Genomic DNA, 27,031 nt, shown 5'->3' with positions numbered 1-27,031 from the left:
ACAGTTTACAGAACTGCTTCAAATGACAGTTGTTAAGAATGTTAAACATATGGGAGATTTTTTTATTATAATGTACACATGTTAGCAAATTGTTTGGGCGATTTATAGCTGTGATTGTAGACCCTGTGAGGTAGATTAAGATTAATCCCTTCCCCAAACAAAACCAAGGTTAGAAAATTTAATAAAAATATACTAGGATTCGCTATTCTGGATTCGTTATTCTAGATTCGAAACCTATTATTCTAGAATACCTTGGGATTCTACTTTGAACATCCCTAGCCACGACGTTCCCGTAGGTTATAATTGTGTTTTTAAGGGTACTTTTTTCAGTAGAATTAACATAAAAATGGCACATCAAGGCAGGCATTTAGACCCTATGCAATAATCCAGATGTAACTTTATGAACTTTCCCTTGTAGTTAAAACTTTTTTGAAACCTATGTTACGTTCAATCGCCCGTAACCGAACTTCAAAATATTTTTTTAACCAACACAACTATCAAGAGTATAAATATACAGCAAGAGTATGAATATATTTTTTTCGAACTCTACACAAAGTGGAAAAGGTAGATTACAGAGTGGAAAGGGAGATTGTCAACGCGCGAAACCATAATGAAATATCACTGTAAATGTATTATTAGCATTTTGTGATTGTTAAATTAACCTCGTCTGCTGATCTAAAAATAAAATAGGCACAAATGTAGGGATACAACTCACAATTGTCACATCATTTTTTTGATAAAAAGCCCTTAATGTTTTCTGGACTTTGGCTAGGACCATACAATAAGGCCTACAAAGTAACAGTATCTAATGCAAGATAATTTACAATAGTATTTAGGCCAACGTCATAATAAAGCCAAAATCGCAGCAATATCCACAACAGATTAAAATCTAAAATCTTCTAAAAAATACATGTCGGAAAAAAGTCTTAATTTCATGTGAATAAGGCCTAAGAGGGTATGGTACGTTTGGGGAGCAATCGCTCTGGCTTTGGATGGTTTGGCATCCAGTTATTTGCTCCTGTTTGGTGTTATTGGTGGGTAATAAGTGGGGTAAGAAATGAAGTTAGGGTTGAAATTACTAGGGGAGTTAGTGATGAATTTAGGGGTTGGGTTTGAGGTTAGGTAAAGAGATGTATTGGCCTTATTCTAGCCATTTAGGCATTTTCCCGACGGGTTTAGGACTTATTCCGATTTAGACGTTATTACAATTATAGGTAGTCCTATATTATAGTTCTATTTTGGTCTTATACCAAAATTTGTTTTATTTCGGCGTTGATGTTGTTCTAATTTCAGGTCTATGGCTGGTGTCCTTTTGGCCGTATTAGGATATTTTAGAAAGAGCGTAAAACCACAAAACTTGCAGATAATAGAACGTAAAAGGTCAAATTGTCTGCGCGTTTAATCATAAATCGCTTCTTTTTTCTGGGTAGCTCAAGATATTTGGTTTTGTTGTCTATTGTCGATCGTCACATATTTCTTAGGTATGCCTCCGAATATTTTAAGCTCTGATGATGGGCCGCAAGTGGAAAAAAGTTGCGGAGCACTGGTGTAGATAATTAAGTCGCTAAAGCTTTGTTGTTGCACTTGCGCTTCATTTTGGGTCGCCACTTTAAGGGTTGAGAAACACTGGTTTAAAATCTAAGTTTACAGTATCTATTATAGATTACACTGGAATTAGTGAATCTGATGAATGAAACGACTGCAAAATTTAGGATATTATTTGTATTTCAGATTTTAATGAAAGTAATTAATAAGTAAATGTTTGTCTCAAAATATATCAGATTGTAAAGTTAGCGTGTTAACTTAGCACCTGAACATGAATGGTCTGCAGTTGAGATGCAAGTCAGATACTGGAACACACCGAATTACAGCAAAATTATTTGACTATTCAACCATCGCAGAGCTCAAAGATGCAATTGAAATGTCATCTGGCATACAAGCAAGTGCCCAAAAAATAATGGCTGGGTATCCTCCAAAGCCACTTGATTTAACCAATGGGACTGCTCAGTTGGCGGATTTTAATGTGAAGTCAGGTGACACATTTACAGTTGTTAATACAGCCAAGCGAAGCTTACCAATTTCAAGTAATAAGCCTCTGGATCCTGTGATGAAAAGAAGGGAAGTTCCGGCTGATAATTCCTGTTTGTTTTATAGCGTATTTTTTGCACTAAACGGTTACCTCAACGATTCCAATTATGCTGAAGCAAAACAATACCGTGCCGATATTGCCAATATTGTTCGTTCAAATACCGAAAAATACACTGAAGCTTTTTTAGAAAAATCCTCATCGGACTATAGTGTATGGATTCAGTGTGACACCTCTTGGGGTGGAGGAATTGAACTTTCAATTCTTTCTGAAATTTATCAAGTGGAAATCGCTGCAATTGATATTCAGACACTTAGGGTGGACAATTACGGTCAAGATAGCAATTATACTCTAAGAATATTTTTACTCTATGATGGAATACATTATGACCCTATGTATTTAGATCCACAAACTTCATCTTTGCCAAAACAAACCATATTTCCAGCCAATGATGACATGGTATTGGCAAAGGCTTTAAAACTAGCCGATGATGCTAATAAGGCAAGACAATACACAGACGTCTCGAACTTTTCCTTAAGATGCTTGACTTGTCAAAAAAAACTAGAAGGACAAAAGTCAGCACAAATACACGCCAAGGAAACTGGACATGGGAATTTCGGCGAAATTAGTTAAGTTTCATAAAAGTGTTTCTAAATTTCTTAAGTGTTATGTAGGTTTAAAATATTTTATAAGTATATAGTTTACTACTTGTTCCTCAGAACTGAATATAAAAGCTATTGTATGCATGTCTTGCAAGCACTGTAAATTATTTTAAATCATTAAAAAATATACTATGTTTAGAAGTTTTATTGGTCATGCAATACAGTAAAACATAATTATGGTTATCAATGTATCATGTCGCATATACACTTTCAAAATACTTTGTTTCTATTTCAAAGAAGTATCACTTCATTCAGTGTGGAATGCTGAGTATTTAGTTCTAAGCTATCCCTCTGAAAAGTAAAGCAAATCTTGTCACCAGGGTTTGTAGCCAATGGCGCTTACACTGGCCACCATAAACTGGCCAGAGATTAGGTGAAAAAGGGCCAAAACATCAAAGTAATTGCAATAGAAGATTGGGCTCTTTAAAAAAATATTCGGAGTGTAACTTAATTCGTTTTATTTCAATACAATACAACAAATTAAGTAAGTCTTAAATAAAATTGCTTTGTATAAAATAAAGTTAGGCAATTCAGCATAGCCACTTAAGAATTTGACCACATAGAAGTTACACCCAACGAATGCCAAACAGTAATAATTTGATGATACAATGTATTACGTCGCTTCGATGTCAAATGTTTTAATCATGAAATCAAAGTGAAGTGACCGAAAAAATTGCATATTAGCGATAGAGCCCTGGGATGGGTTCATAATGGTAAATCCGCATAATCCAACTACAGGCCCGCGATTTGTTTTTATAGGCCAGTGATGAAATCAAAATTTCTTTTTGGTGGCCCGCTTAACAATGTTTTTGCTAACTTTGACTATTTAAACACATTTTTTACAGTGTTTGGCATGCCAATGTTTTCAGCATTAAAGCGTCATGAAATTTTTTTAAGCCAACTTATTAGTCCGACTCGTTTGTGAAGGTCGTGCCAAATAAATTTTATAATTTCCCATGTAGTTCGTATAGACAGGTCCATGCAGTAGCCTACATCTTGTTAGGCGTTGTGTAGTCGCAAGCGCTTCTAACCTCCCGGTTATATAGCCCAGTTAGGAGGACATGATCTGCTGCAAAAGTTCCACTTAATCCGACCTGGGAAAAGGTACCATATTTTTTAAATGACCACCAGGACATTCGATGTCAATTCACTAGGATCAGGGGTCGGCAACCCCTGGCACGCGTGCCACGTTTGGCACGAGAGATGATTTCTCAGGGAACGCCGAATGATTTAACGCGCAGGGCGTTAAACGTGTTGTTTACGACTGACCGTTCGTATTACGTCACAATGCCCGTTTTTTTTAAACCAAGCTAAAAGCGAAACTGATAGTTAACACTCATTAGTATCGACTGAAAAGCGTCGAAGTATATTCCACAAAAGCGGGCACAGTATTGTGTTCGTGACAGTTTGTTTCTTCAGCAGGGTTAGGCTATCTTTACAGAATTTAACTTACGAAATTAGATTTAATGGCGTCTCCCAAGATACTTAAACAAGATGTCAGAATATTCGTAAGTAAGATGTAGTCGGACTGGGAGTCGAGTAAGACTAGGTAAAACTATACCCAATTCCGACGTGTGCGCATGTTAAGTACCGGTACCAAATTTGATAAGGAAGCAAACTGTAAATTGTTAAGGTGGACTAACATATGGTGACATATTTTCCATGTGTGGATTGCTGATATCCATCTTATTTTAGTTACGTAAATCGGTGAAATACAGGCTATGAAGTCTGAGCGGAATCGGGAGTCGATGAAATTGCACATTTGACCGGAGTCGCACTACCTGGGCGAAGTTGGCGCGCTGGATTGGTTTTGGGCAATTATCTCCAAAAGTTGCGACGATACAATGTTGAAATTTCTACACAATCCTTATATTGCTTACATATTTTCAGAAATGACAATTTTAGCGAAAAAATATTAATATTCAGCTATATTAACACCTAATTTTCAAACTTTCTCGCTAATTTTTTTACGAAATAAACTACAAGGCATACTCTTCAAAATGAGCCATCGCTTGTAGTCAATATCATTTGTCATTTAGTTAACCCATTTCAGGCACAATAAGCAAAAAAAATAGTCAAGGGACGACCAACATATATGCTTTATAACAATTAACGATTAGAGAAATTAAAATGTTTTATTTAGAAAAAATTAAAATGTTTACGACTTTACACACTAGTTAGCACTCAAGCCAAACATTTCTTTTTAAATCATCGGCAATAACACGCGCCTCAAGCAAGTGACACAGAATACAACCTAATATGTAATAGTTTTAACAGGCCAGCTTGATGGAATCTTGCATTTTGTTTAACTCATGCTTAAGAATGATTTGGTCCGGGAAATACGAATTTGTTATGGACACAGTGCCCTTGCCAACATGTATCCCACGGCCTAAAATTATTGCTGCTTTCACGAGGGCCGCATCCTACTTTAATTGTAGAAAGTACTTACCCAACTCATTGATTCACAATACAGACATTACTTTCGGCTACAATTTAAATTACTTAACCACCCTTAAAAATACCCCCTGACAAAATATAAAACAACCGCAACGCCGTTAAGTTAATTATTTGCATTAAATTATTTTGCATTAGGTCTACATTAAGCTTATTTACAGTTTTCAAAATGCGACCCGGATTTACGTTTCTAAAAAATGGCAAGCCTATACCTATATTGTAATTTTTGCTGCAATTAATTACGAATTATTCAAAAAATGATTTTCGCCAGTTCCGTAATTTGCAGCATTGTGACGCAACATAGAGTTAATGGTCAACTTTGGACTTTATCGTACGTCACAATGCTGCAAGTATTGTGACCAACTGGACTCGTTTAAGTCTTAAACTTGAAGACCAGATGTACGTGAAAAACTTAAAACCACGTAAATACGTACGATATCAAAAAGACAGCAGCAAATTGCTCATTAAATTCAAGCTTCCGTTATTTGCTTTTAGGTTGCCTACCTTTGTCGTAATTCCATTTTGGGTTGATTTTAATTTTTGGTTTAGCTGTCCGCAAAATATGTTTTGAAAAAATAAGATTAGCATTTAAAAAACGTTTTTGAAAATGTATTGTATTTATACGAGCCGTGTCTTATCACGTTCCATACTGTTTGCCAGAAACAATCTGTTCCAGCAATTTATTAAGGTTTATGGTTTGGTTTTTGGTCTACTCATGTTAATGTTGCTCGAAGAAAGTCATTTTAAAAATCCGGCACATAACGCGATCAACCAGGTGAAAGGTGGCGACCGAACGGTCGATCACAATCGACGTGTTGGCCACACCTTCTTATAGCTTTACTGCTTGTGGGTCGACAGCTCTGCATCGTTGTGTTTTCAATCACGTTTGCGCCTTGCTTCTTTACAGAGTCCAAATAAGCACAGTTTGTTGTAACTTAAGTTGTATTCAGTCGAAATCAGTAAAATGGAATGGTAACGTAGTAGTAAGTGAACAGCCTTTTATAGGCTTACGAAGTAATTACAAACACACCAATTACATTCCTGCAGTAGGCACAAATCAAGCGCGTACACACAAACAACGCATAGCAATTAAAATAACACAAGAATGCCTCGAGCCGCGTGCTCGGGAATAGCGCGGCCAATATAATAACACAAGAATGCCTCGAGCCGCGTGCTCGGGAATGGCGCGGTTGCGTTCCACAACACCTCCCCTTTTAAATTATTGTCCACCCAGAACACCGTAGCCGAACCTCCTCGGCTGTAGACGTTGTCTCTTCGAGCGACGGGGATTGTCGGGACCAAACCTCGGGGAATCAGGAGGAGTAGGTGAGGATGATGCCGGTATATGAGTGGACGGGACCAGGGGAATATGCTCTGACGGACATGAAAGTTCAGGCTCACCCGGGTCATCGTCTTCATTAGGGTATCTAGGGCGAAGTTGGTCAAGGTGACGTCTCCAGATTGGACCACGAGGAAATACTCTCACGTTAAATGTTCTACTCCCACCGCATTTAACAATAGTGGCAGGAACCCATCTTTTCGAACCATCGTGTCTAGATCCAAAATATTGCGCGTAACATGGATCACCATTTCGAAAACTAATACGCACTGGTTTGTTGTTCTTCGACACGGAATTTTGTTGCTGGCGTTGCAAGACATGTGTAGGTGATGGTACCATCGTGTCTATGAGCGATCGAATTTGTCGAGCGTTAAGTAGCTCGCTCGGGGAGAAACCGCTAGAATTTGGGGTTCTTCGGTACTGAAGAAGAAACTCCTGTAAAGCTTCTTTCGGGGGTTTCTCTGACTTCTTCATTGCCTTTTTGAACGTTTGAACTAGCCGTTCGGCGGCGCCATTTGTGGACGGGTGATAAGGCGCACCCGTTAGATGAACAATACCCCTCTGCCGGCAGAAATCCTGGAACTCGGCAGAAACGAAAGCCTGCGCGTTATCTGAGACGATAGTGTGTGGATAACCAAAATGTGCAAAGTCTTCTTCGAGCAAGTTCATGGTCGCCTTGGACGTCATCAATGAAGTAGCATGAATGCACGGGTACTTGGAATAGGCGTCGATCATGAGCAACCAATTGCTCCCCAAGAAATTCACAGCATGGTCGATGTGAACACGACTCCATGGTTTTTCAGGAATCATCCATGGATGGACAGAAGGTTTAGTAGGAAGGTTTTGCTGTTCTCCGCATATGGAACATTTTCGGCAAAGATTCAGAATATCGTCATCAATGTTCGGCCAGTACACTGCAGACCTAGCCAACTGCTTCATCCTTTGGATGCCAAAGTGACCTTGGTGTAGTAGTTGTAGAACGTGCTGTCGTAGCTTTTGCGGAATAACCAATCGAGTTCCATAGAACAGACAACCATGAGAAACTGTCAATAAATCAGCAGACCTGCGAAACTTTGCAGCTGGGTCATTTGAGGAAAAAGTTGTTGGCCAACCGTGTTGGACATAACGCATGACTCGGGAAAGAACATCATCTTTTCCGGATTCCTTCTTCATGGTGTTAGGGTCTGTGGGCTGGACTTGACGACTTAGCGTAGTGATGGTGCAAACAGTGTCGACATCATCTGTAGTTTCCTCTTTGTCAAAATAGGCATCTTCCCCTTCTGGTAACCGGCTGAGTGCATCGGCGTTCTGGTGACTGGCGGTCTTCCTGTACTCGATTTTGTATTTAAACTGACCAAGGAAAAGCGCCCATCGTGCTAACCGATTTGCCGCAAGTGGAGGAGTTGGCTTTGTAGGACCAAAAAGTGCCAACAGTGGCTTGTGGTCGGTGACAAGAATGAATTCACGACCAAAAAGATACTGGTAAAATTTATTCAGTGCGAAGATAATTGAAAGAGCCTCTTTTTGAATTTGGCTGTAGTTGCGCTGACTGGAGGAGAGCAACTTTGAGACATTTGCAATTGGCCTTTCGCTTCCGTCCGAATAGCGATGAAAAAGTACGGCACCAATGCCCACATTTGACGCATCACAAGATATCCCAATAGGAAGAGAGGGATCAAAGTAAGTTAAAACATTGTCAGAAGACAGCCATGTCTTCAATTGACGGAAAGCTTTTGATTCTTCGTTATTCCAACTCCAAAGAACTTTGTCTCGAGTCAGACGATACAGAGGTTCAGCAATGGAAGAAAAACTTGGTGGCAAAAATTTACTATAAAATTGAACCGACCCAAGAAACGAACGTAGTGCCGATGCGTTTTTGGGTGCAGGCATATTGAGCACAGCATCGAGTTTGGAAGCTTTCCTGATGCCGTCTTTATGAAGTAAATGACCCAAGTATTCAACTGTGGGTTGTGCAAACTTGCATTTCTCGAAACGACAGCGAAGCCCCTTCTCACTTAAACGTTGAAGCAATTGACGGAGATTGTTTAAGTGATCTTTTGCCGATGAACCGCTGACAAGTAAATCATCAAGATATACAGCCACTCCTGGAAGATCTTGCGTCAGTTCGTCCATAATCTGTTGAAAGTATCCCGGAGCCGAGGTGATGCCAAACGGTAATACATTTTGCAGCAAGACACCTCGGTGAGTGCTCAACGCCAACCTTTTCCGGCTTTCAGGACCTAGACGTATTTGGTTGTATGCATCAGCAAGATCGATCTTTGTGAAACCAAATCCTCCTCGAAGTTTCTGCATCAAAGTATCTGGAAGAGGTAGTGGATGTCGATGGAGTGCCAATTGGGGATTTACCGTGGCTGAATAATCCCCGCAAAGTCTTAGCCGTGGCCTGTTGTGTGTTGACAACGGTGCTTTTCGAACAGGAACCACCGGTGTACCCCAGTCATTGAACTTGACTGGAGTCCAGATTCCTCGGGCAATTCCTGCGTCATATTCACGGGCAACATCTTCTTGAAGCGCAAATGGCACAGAACGGTGCTTAAAGAAAACCGGTTTAGCCTCCGCTTGAAACTTTACTTCAAGCTCTAAACCTTTCAAGCAACCCAGTTCAGGTTTGAAAATGTCTTTAAACTCGTTGCAAAGACCTCGGCAAGCATCTTGTAAAGGCAGATAGAGTTGATCGCCCGAAGTAACAACGGAATTCACGCAATCTTTGGAAGATGAATGATGCAGTATGTCGTCAACCGAAATCTCCAAAGAACATATGGCATTGCGACCAAGCAAATTTAAGCATGGAACTTTCGTGACAAAGAAATCTTGATCAAAGACTCGACCACCATAAGTAGTTGGCGTCGTAAACATACCCAACAAAGGCACTGGGTGCTCTGTCGCAGAATTAAAACGTCGATCAGGAGCGCGAAGCTTAGGCGACCCGATTCTCTTCCAATCGTGGACAGACAAGAAATTTCCACTGGTTGCTGTATCCAGCTCAAATTCGCAAAATTTGCCAAAAAGTGACACCACAACCTTCAACTTGTGTAGTGGGGAACGAGTGGAAATTGACTTCAGCAAATGAACATTCGTCATCGAATTGACCACATCGGACTTCTTCTTACGGCAAGCATCTTCAGTATGACCTATACGATTGCAATATCGACACGTCGCATTCTTGTGACGGCAAACCGGCGCAAAATGACCAGTTTTCCCACAGCGATAACATCGGGCAGCTTCTTTGGGCTTCTCATTCGGTGCGGATTTTGTAAACGGCTTCTTGGATCCGCGCACCTTACGCACAGAACCGCTCGTCCCATAGACGGTTTCCTTGGCAACTTGCGCCGCATCCTCCGTCTGCATGGCAACCTCAATCGCACGAGAGAAAGTAAGTTCATCTGACTTGAGTTTGAACATGGCCTTCAACACCGCTTCATTGGATATTGAACAGATGAACCTGGTTCGTAAAGCTTCATCCAACGGATCTTTGATAGAGGTGAAATCGCAAGTAGCAGCATCGTGACGAATACGGGCGGCTAATTCTTGCACCGTTTCACCTGGCTTGCGCTGCATGTTGCTCCAAAACCGAAACCTTTCGCGAATAATAAAACGCTTGGGATCAAATTGATCTTTCATGAAGCCTTCAATCTCATTCATTGTTAGATCGTTGACGTCTTTCGCTGGCGAACTTTGTCCTGCTAAATTGGACAGCAGCTTGTAAGTTGTCGTGGTTTGGTTCGTTAAAAACACTTGGGCAACCCTCTTCTCGGATATTGCATGAGCCTTCACAAATGTTGAGAAGCGAGACCAGTAGTCATCCCACAATTCTGTCGTAGAATCAAAAGGGTTAAAGCTAGGTGCAGCAACATTAGAATTGGTAACAGCGGGACCAGATGACTTTTCCAACACAGATAGGATAAGATTCATTTGCTCTTCATGCTGTCGTTGTTGCTGTTTCATCTGCTTCTGCATCGTCTCCAATAGCTTCTCCATATTGACACAAACGTTGAGATTGAAACAAGTTGTTCAGTTGACCGATCCCATCCTCGTCGCCAAAAACTCTGTTGTGTTTTCAATCACGTTTGCGCCTTGCTTCTTTACAGAGTCCAAATAAGCACAGTTTGTTGTAACTTAAGTTGTATTCAGTCGAAATCAGTAAAATGGAATGGTAACGTAGTAGTAAGTGAACAGCCTTTTATAGGCTTACGAAGTAATTACAAACACACCAATTACATTCCTGCAGTAGGCACAAATCAAGCGCGTACACACAAACAACGCATAGCAATTAAAATAACACAAGAATGCCTCGAGCCGCGTGCTCGGGAATAGCGCGGCCAATATAATAACACAAGAATGCCTCGAGCCGCGTGCTCGGGAATGGCGCGGTTGCGTTCCACAACACACCCATTAACAACCATTTAACAATAAATGCTGCCTTCGCCGCACCCTATTCTGCTGCTGTAGCCTAAACCGCTTGTACTGCTGTTTACTGCTAAAATGTCGTCAGCTGCTATATCCTGGTACAGCATCAATCTTTAGAGATTGGCACAGTAGTCGGTGGAACGACTGGAACCGATGGAATTGGAACATCATTTCTTTCTGAAACTTGTGATTAGAGAACGAAAAAACAGGTTTAAAAAAAGAGCCTATTTTGGTGTGACGTAGCTTAATCATAACGTTTGAATTAATGCCCTTATTACCCGGAAAACTACTACCTTTCTTAATATTACCTAGCATAGCAGCTAGACGAGTCGAAGTTTTATCGTTGCAAGCTTTAAGTTTGCGTGAAGCCTTTGAAAATAAAGTAGTTAAGTTATTCTTCAACATTACGATTCAAAAGAATAACACACGGAAAATAGGTACAAAAGCGTAGGTTAAAAATAGATTTAATTCAAAACAATAGGTTAATATTAAATATTTTAGAATGTTAGTAGGGCGTCACCAAATTGTGGGTTTTAACCACAATGAAAGGATATTTATTACGTATAAACAAACGAGAAACAGTACTTACAAGTAATTACTATAGATGTACAATAAATTACCTCCGTAACGTACGCGATCCGACTCCAAAAGTGAACAGTGAGACTGCTGATTTAACGATTTAAAATATTTCATACTAGACGAAATACCCGGCGTTGCCCAGGTTAAATAGAATATTTACCAGTTATTTCAACTGGCTAAAAATGAATTACACCTACAATAACCATCATAATGTTCGAACTCTACCTGAATATGTCTGGTTAAACAAAATGAAACAATCTATCCTACTGTTTGCTCTTTATCACTTTTACACGTTACCTTGTTACATGTTAAACTGCTGACCTCATGTTATAGCCCATGATTATGGAAGATAGATGTGGTAATCAGAATATACCAAAAAGTAATGTAACGGATAGCGTAAGAATTTCATAAGAGGCATAAATAATGCAAACATATTAATTTAATGTCATAACAAATTTGCTTATGCGTAAACGTTTGCACTGCGTGTCACTAAATACAAATTTCAAATCATGTGATGTGTTTCAAAGGGTGCATCTAAAATATACAGGATCGCAAGGATCGCAAGGATCGCTCGCAAGGATCGCTTGTAAGGATCGCTTGCAAAGGATCGCTCGCAAGGATCGCAAGGATCGCTCGCAAGGATCGCTAGGATCGCTCGTAAGGATCGCAAGGATCGCTCGCTAGGATCGCTCGCAAGGATCGCAAGGATCGCAAGGATCGCTAGGATCGCTCGCAAGGATCGCTAGGATCGCTCGCAAGGAACGCAAGGATCGCTAGGATCTTTTTACATAGCCTATATTATATGGTTGGAAAAAATAGTAAATTGAGCAGGGCCGTTTATTTAGTTATCATTTAAAGCAGTGCTCCGCAACCTTTTTTTCACTTGCGGCACACCAACAGAGCTAAAAATATTCGGCGTCACACTAATGATACTATAAATGGTATTATAGTATCATTGGTCACACCTACGAAATACATGACAAACGACAATAGACAACATAAACGCACCGAAGGCGCCTATAATTTGGCTTTTTACGTGCTATTATTTGCAAGTTTTGTGGTTTTACGCCCTTTCTAAAATATCCTAATACGGCCAAAGGAACACCAGCCATAGAACTGAAATTAGAACAACACAAACGTCAGAATAAAACAAATTTCGGAACTATAATACCTATCGTAATAACGTCTAAATCAGAATAAGTTCTAAACCCGTCGGGATGTTAGTTAAAAAAATGTTTTGAAGTTCGCTCTCCGGCGATTGGACGTAACATAGGTTTTAAAAAAGTTTTAACTATGAAGGAAAGTTCATCAATTTACATCTGGATTATTGCCAACTTGCCAAGGTTTTCTGTAAAATTTGCCGGCTAAAAGTTCAAACTTAAAAAACATCACGAAGCACAATTTGTAATTTTATGCCTACTTTTGAATAGCATTATATTGCCCCTTGCTGTTAGAGCGATTATAAGCATGTAGCCAATATAGAACAACTATCCCCAGAGATTTATTGATACAAAACGAACAATTTTTTTCTTTACAGTAAAGTTCTGTTTTTTAAAACGTAATTATAGGATTGTATTGAAAACTGCTGCGTTATGGGACGTACTCAATCCACTTTTAAACACCAAAAAAAATTGCGCCGGAAGAAGTGTCCATCTTACTTTTCTACACATATTTATAATTTTGTCTGTTTTTAGACGGTGCACAACGGAAATTACGGTCATAGGAATATTGCTGCCGATAAAGGCTTGCCATCCGAACAACCGTTTTATACGCATTCGACAGTTGGTTCCCAGCCAGAAGACCCGTTTGTTACTGCTATTTTAACGATGCTTGGCAGAAAAGTGGACACCTCTTCCTACCAGCGATCCTTGCGATCCTAGCGACCCTTGCAATCCTTGCGATCCTTGCGATCCTTGCGATCCTTGCGATCCTTGCGATCCTTGCGATTCTTGCGAGCGATCCTTGCGAGCGATCCTAACGATCCTTGCGATCCTTGCGATCCTTGCAATCCTTGCGATTCTTGTGATTCTAGCGATCCTTGCGATCCTTGCGAGCGATCCTAGCGATCCTAGCGAGCGATCCTTGCGATCCTTACGAGCGATCCTAGCGATCCTTGCGATCCTTGCGAGCGATCCTAGCGATCCTTGCGAGCGATTCTAGCGACCCTAGCGAGCGATCCTTGCGATCCTTGCAATCCTTGCGAGCGATCCTAGCGATCCTTGCGAGCGATCCTTTTATCCTAGCGATCCTTGCGATCCTTGCGATCCTTGCGAGCGATCCTAACGATCCTCGCGAGCGATCCTAGCGATCCTTGCGATCCTTGCGAGCGATCCTCGCGATCCTTGCGAGCGATCCTTGCAATCTTTGCGATCCTTGCAATCCTTGCGATCCTTGTGATTCTAGCTATCCTTGCGATCCTTGCGAGCGATCCTAGCGATCCTTGCGATCCTTGCGAGCGATCCTAGCGATCCTTGCGATCCTTGCGAGCGATCCTAGCGAGCGATCCTTGCGATCCTTGCGATCCTTGCGATCCTTGCGAGCGATCCTAGCGAGCGATCCTTGCGATCCTTGCGATCCTTGCGATCCTTGCGATCCTTGCGATCCTGTATACTTTTTATGTACCGGTTTCAAATCATGTCATATTTTGTGTCTAAAGTCAGTTAACCTAATGCTTTCCACAATCAGAGTAACACCCCACATCCTGTGTAAAAGTGGCATTAATGCAATGGCGTATTTAATTGTGTGACTTATCTGCGTGGCTCTAAAGATTTAATTCTTGGCTTCTGTAAACTCCCAATAATTTTTGCATTTGGTTAAAACAGTGTAAAAATGAAAAATTGACGTATAAAAAGCCGTTTTAGGTCTGAAATAAGTCACTAAAAGGAAAGGCGCGAACGCGCTCTGACCATTTAATCACTAATCACGTGTTACCAGCATTGTATAACCTTTTTCCTGAAGCCGCATGTTATAGCCGATAATTTAAAAAATATATTTAACTTCAAACCAACAAATTGCAACAATGTGTGTTTTTTAAAATGGAGCTACTAAACAGACAACCTTGCCTAAACACGTCTCGCATATTTTATGTAATGGAAACCCGTAACTTATATCGATCAAAAATCACTAAAAACGTAAAACCGTATGTCGTAGAAGCAATAATTTAAATTGCGCGAAATTCAAGCAAATACGTAATCCCGGTAGATATCACACTGCATCCAACGAAAAAAAAAATCCCGTTTGAAAAGTAAATTTGCTTACTGTGCAAACCGCTGCAATAAACGCGATATTTTGCAAACTCAGTCCAAATGTTGCGTAGTTTATACTCGGTTAGGGTTGCTGTACGTTGTCTGTGTAAGTGTCATAAATGCTTCATGAAAGAATGTTAAGGAAAACGCTGCACTACACGCAATATTATGCGAACTTAGGCTCCATTTACGTGTTAAACAAACTGCAAAACCTATAAAACATAAAGCTGAAATTTTGCCACATGAAATTTTATTTTTACCAAGGCAATGTACTTGACTTGATTTTTGCGGTCACGCAGGTTATTGCCTTATAAATGTTTGAAAACGTTTTACCCTTATACGTCAATATGTTTTGCGAGAAGTCTCACGCGCGCCTTTTGTATTTAACATGCAAACAAACTACAATGCTGTGTGATGTTTTTGAAATGGTACGACTAAATAATCAACTATATCACACATCACTTGGGTAAGCATGTCATACATCTTTCAAGTAATAAAACCCCGTAACATTTGTCAATTGAGAATAACTCTCAGACGTAAAACTTTAGGTTGTAGCAGCAATTGTTTAGACCTGCTTAATAGCGTGATATACATAATCCCGGTGCTAAACTGCGTCAAACGTGGAAAAAAATGCCTACTGTTCTGCTGCAATAAACGCAATATTTTGCGAACAAGTATTGCGTGGTTAAACATGTTTGTTGTTGGATGTCCGTGCAGGTTTCCTGATGTTTATACTTTTATTTAAGTATGTTTAAAAAAAAATTAAAAATGCTAAACCTTTGCACTAAACGCCAAATTAAGGTGCGTCCAACGTCAGACAAACCCTTAACCCGTTGAAAATATAAATTGTTTACTGTTCAAACTGCGACAACAATCGCGATATTTTGCGAACTCTGCCTAAATTTTGCATTGTTAAACTTAAGTCTTTACTTGGAACTTTGCACACGTTTGTTAACATGGATCATGCGATGTGCTTTTTACGTTATCCCGGTACCATACCGGTATTAAATTCAGTTCTTCGCAATTTTGCGAACTCTTCCTAAATATTACGCGGTAACAGACATCAATAAGTTCCTAAACATAATAGTCTGCAGTTGGAAACATTAAAATTGTTGTACTTTATTAAGGAAATATATTTAATTTTATTTTTTTATTTCCCGGCAGGTAATTGCGCTTGAAAAAAAGTTCTGCGCGGATACGTTAAACTTGGACTATGTTTTACGTAGGCTACTGCGACAACAAACGCGATATTTTGCGAATAAAAAATTTGGCATTTACTTGGAACGTTGCACACGTTTGTTAACATAAATTATAACAAAAGTTGTGCGCGGTTACACGTTAAGAGGTTTACAATATGTCGTGCGCGCGCCCGTGGAGAATTGTGCACACGACGGGGAGCCGCCGGTCCTTTTGTTAGTCGATGACGACGTTGCTCTGCCAGCGACCGACCGGGCGAACATGTTGCCACATCTCACAAATCTCCTATTTTATATATATAAAGATATATAGCATTCCTGCTGGCGGTAATTATTTAGTGTCAACCCGATACAAAAATAAAAAAATTCTAAACAATTTACAAAACACGAGTATAGCAATATGTTGACAGTTTGAAGAATACACACAGCAGGCTGGCGAGGCGACGACACAATTTACCAGACTGTTTTGATTGAACGGCCATAGGAAGTGACCCATTTATAGTTGACCTCTTAAAAATGCATTTTTGATTGAAATAACCAATTGTTGTTTGAAATACTGCATTAATTATAGTGTCCTGGCGTCGTCCACAGCGCGTTTTAGATGTTTAACTGTCAACCGGTCGACCACAAATCAGAATTATTTTATCGGGTAAATGCAAAACTCATGAAAATACTAGTTGATATTTTTATCATTTCAAAATGACCAAGATTTGTAGCGACACGTCATCACATTGTTGTTTTACACAGAGAATTTTTGTTTTCATCGCTGTGTCAAATGGAAAATTTTCAGAAAATTCTATTGCCTAAATTCCTTGCAAACGATACACAATGTTTGCGTTATTTTTGCAGCCGATGTGCGAACGAAACATTGTTGACACCAATTTTATGCGTCAGATCAGTTTTGAAGTAACGTTACATCCGTTTCATAGAAATAACATGTGTTTTTAAAGCGCCGTCCAGCGCCGTCGTGCAAGCAAAGTTTATGTTTCCACAGCTCGTGAATTATATATTGTTGTTGTTTGTGCGAGTCGAGAAATCATTTTGCAATCGTATTTTGACGTAAAAATTGTATGTTTCGCGTCAGGCAAAAGTGTAAAAAGAAGGTTTGAGGGAACCGCCCTTGTCACGTGACCTTTTGTTAAATATTGTAAGAATTAATGACGTAAACCTTTTTTTGTTCACAGAAATTTTGGTAACTGATTCTCGTCTATAAATAGCGTGTTCAATCAATATACAATGGCTTTTACTCAGACAGCAAACTCGAGTGTTTTTGTGACTGAAGCAGATTTCGTTATTATGAAGATCAGTCTTGTCAGTTACTCAAGGAACCAATTGGAGTGCTCGTATGTTAGAAGCAGTGGACAATGAACAATTAAATTCGAGTGCAGTATCTATCTTGTAGTCGTGAGATTGGTACATCGAGGCACAAAAGACTATTAAATGATTCTCATTACCACCCACATCTACAGAACTATAAAAATGCCCAACTAGAAAAATGTGTTTTAAAGTGTAAACGGCTGAAATGCAACGTGATTGCAGAAAATATTTCCAGAAAATTAACAAAGGCCAAGTTATCGAAATAGGGAATGGGATAATTGCAAATCACAAGCGAAAAAAGACAGCAAAAACTGTTTACTACATTTCTCCAAATCAGAGAGGCCTCGGTGGTTAATTCTGCTCGTCTATCTATACTGTATATATTGCTCAAATGAAATACAGTTAAAATGTCGTTGAAAATAAATCAAAAATATTTTTTTTGATAAGATTGAACGCCAAATTTTAAAAAAACTGAACGACAATTTCAAAAAGCTTACAATTGTTTGGTTATGATTACAATTTCCGGTTGTACCATCAAATAAACGTATGATGTAACATTTCTCTTAAAATTTTAGCAAGATACGCACACGGTTTTCGCGAACATTCTACGCTTATAAAATGCAGTCTTATAAATTAAAAGTTTTGCCAAATACGCAATTGCGCTTCGCGCGCACCAGTTTTCACAGTCTCATAACATTCGATTTTATTTGCGCACAAGTTCGATAGCAGCAAGTTTTTTGTATGTCTTTGACGATGCGTCGTGACGTCATTTTTAAACATTTTATCCCCTTTTTTAAAACATTTCATACTTTATGTGGCCCGCAAAGAATATTCAAGAAATACTGTGGCCCGCAATGCAGTCAATCTTGGACCACCCTGACCTATACAATGCGAATTGTTAGCTGCGCAACTTGTGATTTCTATAGTTTGGTTCTAACTTCTAACATGCTTCAATTAACGCACAGTTAATAGTTGCAGTGTTTTCAAGCAAGGGATAAATTCACAAAATTTGTTTTCTTTAACACATAGTTGCCATTCTAGATTATTTTAATCTAGGTTTAGATGTTTTGATTTGATTGGAGATGTAGGAGTATACAATCTAGATGTTCGATGTTTTTTTAGATTTTTGTAAAAAATGTTATGTAATCTAAATTAGTGACAGATCCGCTTTTCAGGATAAATATTTCAGTAATTCAAAAAGTTTAAAATTTTGCTAATTGAAAAATAAATAATTAGGTATAAAATCAAAATTTCAGTAACTGGTCATTTTCAGTAAAATGTTTTATAAAATAGAAAATCTTAGATCTAAAGCTTCAAGCAAGACCAATGCAATTTTGTATGGCGTTAAGCTTTAAATGTTGATTCTTTGTCCAAATGTATTGAATATTTTCAAAAATCCTTTTTAGATTATTTTTTAGATTTCTCTATAAAAATTCTAGATGTTTCTAGATTAAATTTATTGTAATTCTAGATGTTTACCGTAAGAAAAAAATGGCAACTATGTTTTAACACTGAATTTTTTAATCGGACCTTTTTATAAGATAGCACATAGCAGTGTGTTAGAGATTTTTCTTGAAATATTTATCTTTTTTCTTTATATCTATCTGTTATATTTCTGACCTAAACTGTTCTTCAAACTACAAACTGTCTTTGCCTGTTTTGCAACACAAGTTTTGCAAGATGACTAAACAAGTTTAGTTAAAGAAAAGACACTAGTCTAGAATCCGGCGCTCTTTCACTATTGTACGTGAAAAGTTATGCAAAAAAAAAAATAATAATACCGTATACCACAACGCATATTGTTTGGATGAGGGTAGGTCAAGTAATATTATGTTAATTATTAATAATAACTTGACCCACCCTCAACCAAACGCTAACCCGCACCCTAACCCAAACAATATGTGTTGTGGTATGCGGCATTTGAAGAAAAAATTTTACATTTTTAGCACTATTTTTCTGTGAATACCATTGCATGATTTCTGTCTATTAAAAATACACATATGTTTGAATATATAACAGACCTATTCAAATACCATTTTTTCCGAATTAGATAAATATTGAGTGCATGCAAATTTGTGCACAATGTGTCCTAAATTAAAGTTTAGACTATTCAAACCAAATAAACACAATTATTGTCGAGCTTGCACCAGGAATGTTATACCTTCACCCAAAAAACATGGTAAATAAGTAAGAAAACATATACTAGGATTCAATATTCTGGATTCGTTATTCTAGATTCAAAACTTAATGTTCTAGAATCCCCCGGGACTCTAGTTAGTTATATTCAGTGTACTATGGTATAACCCTGGTTTATGATGTTTTTTTACTCGTGCTGTGTTTGTTTAGTTTAATTATTTGGTGTGATTTACAACTGGTAAAAAAATGACCACTCGGCGTCAAAGTGGTGGTTCAGGTTGGCCAAGATATCAACATAACTCAATAAATGACAACAGCAAAGGGGAACCGGTGTTTGCTACATCGATTGACAGGCCCATTAGTTTGTACCCACTTACAAACTATACTTTTGGAACTAAAGAACCGTTGTTTGAAAAGGACACATCGGTGCAAGCACGTTTTCAGCGGATGCGGGAAGAATTTGACAATGCCGGACAGCGTCACTCCGTCGAAGGTGTACTCATTGTACACGAACATGGGCTGCCCCATGTTCTTTTGTTGCAACTTGGTGACACGTTTTTCAAGCTTCCAGGGGGTGAATTGCAAAATGGAGAGAATGAAGTGGATGGATTAAAAAGATTAATGACTGAAACACTGGGAAGGCAAGATGGTGTTCAACAGGACTGGGTTATAGAAGATTGTATTGGAAATTGGTGGAGGCCGAACTTTGAACCTCCTGTTTATCCCTACATACCAGCACATATCACCAAGCCCAAGGAGCATAAAAAATTGTTTCTTGTCCAATTAGGAGAAAAGGCATTGTTTGCTGTACCACGTAACTACAAACTTGTTGCTGCTCCCCTTTTTGAACTGTATGATAACTCTACGGGGTATGGCCCTGTAATATCTAGTTTGCCACAATTGTTAAGCCGATTCAACTTTGTTTACAACTGACATTACAAATTTTCACATTTGGCAATTCTTTTAAATGACTTAAGAAACTGAATTTTTTCTTAAATTTTCATCTGCTGACACCTGCTCATTACAAAAATGCTTTATCCACTGCCTGATTACCGTATAATTTACATGCCTTTGTAGTTATTCTGAAAAGTTTACCACTTCTAAAATGTTAAACAAATACCTTATTTTTGATTTGCTCACAAAAAATGTGTATCCTGTTAAAGGTTAGGCCCCAAATAAAACTAGAACATATTGTTTGATTTGGGTATTCTTTACCTGCAGATTTTAAAAGTAAAAATAAAATGAAGCCAGGAAATACTTTCTTTTGTTTTGCGATCACTTGCTGGTGTTTAGGGAATATTTTCTTTAGCATTTGTCATACCAATATGGAAGTTAAAAATGATCAGCTGGTTATTGGTGAACAAACAAGTTGCACCAAAGGTAAATAAACTGAATTTTTGTAAACCTTTTCATATAATTAACCATACATAGTGTGTACTATGCTTTACCATGAGTCCATGACTATATATAAAATATAAATTTGAGTAATTCATAAATATGCACAGTTTAATGATTTATTTGTTGATTTGACATGTTTATTATTTTTTAACTTTAATAATGATGCGACATTAATTATTACTGAACATTTTGATTGATAAAAATATTTTGTGAACAGCAGACTGAAAAGTTTTGATCATATTTGTGTCTGCTTAAAACAATGTAATTGTTTTAGGCTAGGGATATTGGGATTTTAAAATATTATACCTTACACAACTGGATTACACAGTATTAAGATGGCAGAAATACAATAGCAATGGTTTTAGGGTAGATTAAACTATGTGTTGAAAAATATTGTTTACAGGAGATTCTTGCATTCCAAACCTAATAAAAGAAAATCTACAAAAGCTAATTCTGCCCTCAGCAATAATAATTGGGGGCAAAAAATGTGGCACCAGGGCTATATTGGAAATGTTGTCAGTTCACCCTAGTGTAAAAACCTTCCGTAATGAAGGCCATTACTTTGATAGTAACAACTCATTTATGCTTGGAGAAAACTGGTAATACTTTTCTTGTCAACTTCTTAATGCCAACCATCAACTGAACAACATCAAATGTAACAAATCATTAACGCCATTCATTTTTTTTAAGTTTGCTATTATTTTTTTATTGTCCTTTTTTGTTACATTTGCAGTAAAACAAACATTGGTGCCCTCTTTGAAAAGTAAAAATCATGAAAATATTTAAAAAAAATATTGGTAATCATTGTTACATCTTCGTGACAGATACACGATTTGCAACTGTGACATAACTTAATACAAATTAGTCCACTAAAACAAATGTAATTCATGACAGTCCAGAACTTGAAATATTAATTCTTTGTCATAAGAATGTTATAACTGCAAGTCCAAGAGCTTTTCCTTAAGTCACACTCTCTGATAAATTATTATCATTCTTTCCTAGAAATGGGTTGCCAGATGTAACTTTAAAATTGGATGATCAGGTTTTCCAAATACCCAATAACAAGACATGTTTAATGACTTGCCATTACATTCAATCTTTCATTGATGGAAACTATGTGATTCAGTTTACTTTAGTCTGCTATTAAGCCATCATTTGAAGGCAGAAAGTCCTTTCGTAAAAGTGGAAAAATTCTATGTATTTAATTACTAGATGTCCTTCAATTTGCATTCAAATAAAAGGTGAATGCAGTTATAAGTTCACTGCAATATAAAAAACAGGAAAACTAGGATCTCTTTTTTTAACAAGCTGCTTCCAAGCAGGCCAGGTTTAACAATGCAAGTGACAAACTATTGATTTCACTTCAGCAAAACTCATTAACCAACATAATTTTTGTTAAAGTGTTTATGTTGCATTGACTTTATTTTAAGGAGAACATAAGTTTGACTGCGTGTATTAAATATTGAATTGCGATTTAAAATGATGAATGTACAATATAAAACGTCATCTCCATAGGATCAATTAGACAGAATTCTAACGTTAACTAAATAGACATGTAATTTGTTGTCATAGGTACCGCAGCATGGCTCCTACTACAATTAGTGGCAATGAAGTAGTTGTTGAGAAGACACCATCTTATCTAATATCTAGATACGTTCCAAAAAGGATTTTTCATTTTAATCCTTCAGCTAAATTTATTGTTGTTTTGCGAAATCCTATTAATCGTTTAGTGAGCGACTACCTCCAGGTAGGCTACAATTTATATTTGTAAACATAGGTTTTTATTAAAGCACCACTTATATAAATACTTTTTTTGCAGCTTCAAAAGTTGCGAACCAAAACTAAAAAAATGCTGCTTCCTTCTTTTGAGCACACTTTTTTTATTCAAAAACATAAAATTGAAGTCAAGGAAACAACAGAAGTGAAGATTGGCAGATATGCAGACTACTTGGCAAATTGGTTTACGTATTTCTCACGTGATCAGTTTTTATTTGTTAACGGTGATCATCTAATAAAAGGTTATTGTGAATTTTGGCTAATATTTTAAGTAAATTTTTAAACCTATAGTAAGGACTGTTTAAGAGTTTGATTGAAATACTTTCAACCTTTAAAATCACTTGTGTAGCTTTTTTTTCATTGTGTTTAGCTTGGCAATAATACTGTGTTGTTTTCATTGAAATCTTTTAAAAATTAGAATATATGCAAGAATTGGCTTTTAACATAGTTGTCAATATTTTATTTATTGTTTACTGTCCCAATTTTAATTTATAATGCTGCGTACTGTAATAAGTATATCATTAAATGTTTGTATTTTATGACGTCAAACAACTCATGACATTGCCAAAAAATAAAGATATAATATTTTAGTATGGAATGGTTAACTAACATTCCTAATGTGATATTATTGCTTTATCAAAGTGCATTGCAAATGACAGCTAAGTTTTAATCAAACATTGTTTTTGAGCACAGACAAACATTGTATTTGTACACACAAAAAATATAAATTGCTTTGTAGGTTTTAGTTTTTTTATGCTTTTTTTCAGAACCTTACTTTTGGATGAATAAGATTGAAAGGTTTCTAAGTATTGAACCATATTTTACACCACAAAGCTTTGTTTACAACAAAACAAAAGGGTTCTATTGTTGGAACAAGAACGCTGGTATTACTTGCCTTGGTAAAGAAAAGGGAACAAAACATCTTAAGGTCTGAATTATAAATGAACCTTTATAGAAATGCATAAGTTTTACAGTGATTCTTACTAGCAATTGCACATAATTTTCTATCTACTGTTGCAGATTCCCAAGAAGGAGAGGAAAATCTTGAATGCTTACTATAAACCATATAATAACAAACTTTTTAAAATGATAGGGGAAACATTTTATTGGTTTTGATAAATTATACAAAATATTGCACTTACAAACATTTCAAACTGTATTATATCCTAATTTATGCTCAGTGTTATCAGCATTATACATCATGAGCACTAAAACACGTAATATGGTATGTGTCCCATGTTTAAAGGTGGTCTACAGTTTACAGTTACTTCATGCAATAATACTAATGTAATTAATAACCATGCACACTTGCACAGCAATACACATATTACCAGGATGATTGTACTGTTTTAATTTGTAATAGTGTCACGCATACATGCAATATAAAATATCTGAAAAATAAAATTGCTTTTATAGTCTCTTGACTTTATTGTTTTCCAGTCCTTTTTGAATAAGCTCCAAGGCAAGCCATAAGCCCACAAATAGAAAGGACCACTCCAACCACAAGTGCCATTCCATCTCCAACATCGAATGCACTTACAACTGGTAGCTGGCCACTGAGCATTACCAGTAAACAACCCAGCAATACTTTATGAACGTTTGGCATCATTTTTGGCAAATAAATATATCCTACAACCTGCTCAAATATGTTACATAATTGATAAAACAAGTTAAATTAAAAACAAACATATTTCACTGTACACCAACTTAAATCTTTTGCTTATTAAACCTTTTTTTTAAATTGTGTTAACATTAATATGTTGAACCCAACAATATATAAATTATATTTGCTTTACAGTGGGGTGTGCAGCAACCTTATTTCAAATTAATAAGGTTTGTTTTCAACTATGAAAGTCAAAGAAAATATCTTAACTTGATGGTCATCACTGCATGATGAAAAACACAGATCATATATATTATTGTCATCTTTGTTCTTTTGTTGAGGTTTCCATTTAATGCGACGAACCGCCATGCAGTGTGACAAATTATTATCAAGAACACTCACTTCTTTCAAACAGAAGTCAGATTTTTTAAGAGTAAAAATTGTAATCTGGCCTGACTCAAATCCAGCAACAAGAATGTACTGTTGTTGACATTGAAGTGGTCCTAAGGCAACTGATGTAACAGAATTTCCACAATTTGTACTTAATTTTCTGACCACCCTAATATTGTCTAAACTGTTTTCCTCCAAATTCCACACCATGATTTTCCTGTCCCTAGAACCAGTCACAAAAATTGTATTATCATACCCCCATGAGCAAGACCAAATTATTCGTGTGTGGCAAACTTTTGGTTGGCTGACAGCGGCAACTGTACATTCATAACCAGAATTTAGTTGCTTAATGTAGTGTAACACCCAGGTTCTGTCCCGTGATACAGAAAGAAGAAACAAATCATTTGGTGAAAATTCCATTTGTGTCACTGTTAAACTGTGGCCACTTAAGGTAGCAACCGGTTCCCACTCGTTCACTTTCCAGATCATTATTTGAGCATGTTTTGGTTGTGAAGATTTTGCAGCTGATGCAATTAGGCTACCAGCATGGTTACAAGCAACGCAGTATAATTCAAAGACATGACCATATAGCTTTCTACACTCGGGCCACAAACTGTTTTGCAACAAGTGCGTTTCTGGTGGAGGTGAGCTTAAATTGATATGAGTAAAAAGATTTTCTAAAAATTGTTCAGATCTATGTTTATTTATATCTTCATTTCCAACCATCTGCTTTTCAACAGGAAAAACACTTTTATTCGATAAACCAAGGGCAGGAACAGATGCCCCAATTGGGGCATCACTAAAATCTTTACCTATTAAATTATAGCAGGAAAGTGAGTTTAAGTTTGAGTAAAAATTCTTTGGTGCATTAAATATTCGAAGCACTTTCTCATCAGCACCAGAAACAAACGTTGCACTATTTATCATGTGTATGCATTTTAGGTCATATCCATGAATTTGAGGTCTACACATTTCATGCCAAGTTTTCACTTTCAGTTTGGATGTCTTCCATTCAGAAAAAAGTCTTGTTGTTTGGTCACTACTGGTAGTTATCAAATATCTTCCATGGATTGGTTCCCAATCTAAGTCAGTCACTTCGGAAGAATGTCCACTAAGAGCAACAGCAGGTTTCCACTCATTTTTTTCAACTTGTTCCCATGCATGTAATGCACCACTAAAGCTGTTTGCTATAATGTGAGAACAATCATTGTCAAAATATGCCCCATAAAACCCAAGGGTATTTCCTCCTACCTCTCCCATATGAGCAATATCTTTCCAAAGTTTTAGATCTGAGTCATATTCCCAAACAATAACCGTCTTATCCATAGATGTTGATAAAAGTAGAACATGGCCATTAAAGCTACTCCAAAGAGCAGTGTAAACCCAATTTTCGTGACCAGCCAAGATAGCATCAATTGTAACAACATAGTGGGAGCCATCGTATGTGTCAAATTCATGCTGTTTAGTTGTTAATGTATGTCGTTGTTGCTGATGTGACAGGCTATTTTTCTTTGTTATTTGCCAAAGTCGTATAAAGGTGTCCTGTGAACCGCTGCTCAGAAGTAAATCTTCGCCCAAAGTAACAAAATCAACTGACTGCACCCAATCTTCATGTCCTTTTAAACTGAGAACATGCACAAAACCATTTAATGTAGGTTTAGATGACGAGTAAACATAGAGTCTAACCAAACAATCAACACCAGCACAAGCTAAAATAGGTATGGCAGTAAATGGCAGAAGGTGCATTGTTAAACCAAGAATGAAGTTATTTTTAAACACCAATGTTTGAAAGCAATCCATATTAAAATCATTGTTCACTGAATGCCATACTTTTAGCGTTGAATCTGCACTAGCAGATGCAATGAGATACCAAGGTTTCACATTAAAAGTTGAAACAATAATTCCATATAGGTTTGTTATAGTATCAGTGTGGCCCCTCAATATATGTAAAACAGTTAAATGCTTATCTGATTCGGCTAATTGCCAACATATAATAGTTTTGTCCATTGAACCTGAAATTAAAAAGATTGTTTTTGTCTCTTCCTTGCTTTCAATTTTTCTAATCCATTTAACAGAGTTTATTTGAGCAGTATGTGTATTAAATGTTTTAACACAAGGAAGATTCTTTCCAAAGGTGGGACAGTAAAGCACCAAAGAGTTTGAACATCCGAATGCAACATAACTGTTTGGCCCAACATCTAGGCAATTTGGTATCCTGTTTGCACAAGCTGCAATGTGTTCCAAGGATAATCCTTGTAATTTTATATTTTCCATAGTAACAACAACCTGCATACAAAAAACACTACAGAACAAAAAGTATATATGTATATAATTAATAAGGCGGTAGTAGTGACTTTTATGCTAAACTAAAGTTTATACAGTGACGAATTTGAATCGTTATAGGTGTCCACTGTCAGCAATT

At 37.3% G+C, this 27,031-nt stretch overlaps 5 protein-coding genes across 5 annotated transcripts; 3 read left to right on the top strand and 2 right to left on the bottom strand.

Annotated features, from left to right (window-relative positions):
- Positions 1-1,736: 1,736 nt before the first annotated feature.
- Positions 1,737-3,624, top strand: LOC146148431 (ubiquitin thioesterase OTU1-like). Its single transcript, XM_083387543.1, has one exon. The coding sequence runs from the start codon at positions 1,817-1,819 to the stop codon at positions 2,717-2,719; it is 903 nt and encodes a 300-aa protein (XP_083243669.1). The 5' UTR covers positions 1,737-1,816; the 3' UTR covers positions 2,720-3,624.
- A 14,682-nt stretch (positions 3,625-18,306) lies between these two features.
- Positions 18,307-20,662, top strand: LOC146148430 (cleavage and polyadenylation specificity factor subunit 5-like). The gene has a single exon (XM_083386449.1). It carries the CDS (start codon positions 19,689-19,691, stop codon positions 20,373-20,375), a length of 687 nt encoding a protein of 228 aa, XP_083242575.1. The 5' UTR covers positions 18,307-19,688; the 3' UTR covers positions 20,376-20,662.
- Positions 20,663-20,683: 21 nt separating this feature from the next.
- Positions 20,684-24,306, top strand: LOC146148429 (heparan sulfate glucosamine 3-O-sulfotransferase 1-like). The gene is made up of 6 exons (XM_083386448.1): positions 20,684-20,822; positions 21,244-21,439; positions 22,413-22,587; positions 22,660-22,858; positions 23,384-23,544; positions 23,637-24,306. The coding sequence occupies exons 1-6, from the start codon at positions 20,684-20,686 to the stop codon at positions 23,730-23,732; spliced, it is 966 nt and encodes a 321-aa protein (XP_083242574.1). The 3' UTR covers positions 23,733-24,306.
- Positions 23,445-24,368, bottom strand: LOC146148428 (small integral membrane protein 30-like). The gene has a single exon (XM_083386450.1). The coding sequence runs from the start codon at positions 24,223-24,225 to the stop codon at positions 24,043-24,045; it is 183 nt and encodes a 60-aa protein (XP_083242576.1). The 5' UTR covers positions 24,226-24,368; the 3' UTR covers positions 23,445-24,042.
- Positions 24,369-24,418: 50 nt separating this feature from the next.
- LOC146148427 (elongator complex protein 2-like) lies at positions 24,419-26,904 on the bottom strand. Its single transcript, XM_083386447.1, has one exon. It carries the CDS (start codon positions 26,899-26,901, stop codon positions 24,442-24,444), a length of 2,460 nt encoding a protein of 819 aa, XP_083242573.1. The 5' UTR covers positions 26,902-26,904; the 3' UTR covers positions 24,419-24,441.
- Positions 26,905-27,031: the final 127 nt, after the last annotated feature.

This window comes from Ascidiella aspersa, chromosome 4, assembly GCF_963924565.1.
Source record: "Ascidiella aspersa chromosome 4, kaAscAspe10.2, whole genome shotgun sequence".
Classification (NCBI taxonomy): domain Eukaryota; kingdom Metazoa; phylum Chordata; class Ascidiacea; order Phlebobranchia; family Ascidiidae; genus Ascidiella; species Ascidiella aspersa.
The sequence above is the reverse complement of the archived record's forward strand: the minus strand, read 5'-3'. Positions and strand labels throughout refer to the sequence as shown.

Excerpts from the sequence above, each read along its gene's own strand:
- LOC146148429 (XM_083386448.1), top strand. The coding sequence starts at position 20,684 with ATGAAGCCAGGAAATACTTTCTTTTGTTTTGCGATCACTTGCTGGTGT. Across the intron at positions 20,823-21,243 it reads ACAAACAAGTTGCACCAAAG|GAGATTCTTGCATTCCAAAC; the intron begins GTAAATAAACTG and ends TATTGTTTACAG. Across the intron at positions 22,588-22,659 it reads TAGTGAGCGACTACCTCCAG|CTTCAAAAGTTGCGAACCAA; the intron begins GTAGGCTACAAT and ends CTTTTTTTGCAG.
- LOC146148427 (XM_083386447.1), bottom strand. The coding sequence starts at position 26,901 with ATGCAGGTTGTTGTTACTATGGAAAATATAAAATTACAAGGATTATCC.
- LOC146148428 (XM_083386450.1), bottom strand. The coding sequence starts at position 24,225 with ATGATGCCAAACGTTCATAAAGTATTGCTGGGTTGTTTACTGGTAATG.
- LOC146148431 (XM_083387543.1), top strand. The coding sequence starts at position 1,817 with ATGAATGGTCTGCAGTTGAGATGCAAGTCAGATACTGGAACACACCGA.
- LOC146148430 (XM_083386449.1), top strand. The coding sequence starts at position 19,689 with ATGACCACTCGGCGTCAAAGTGGTGGTTCAGGTTGGCCAAGATATCAA.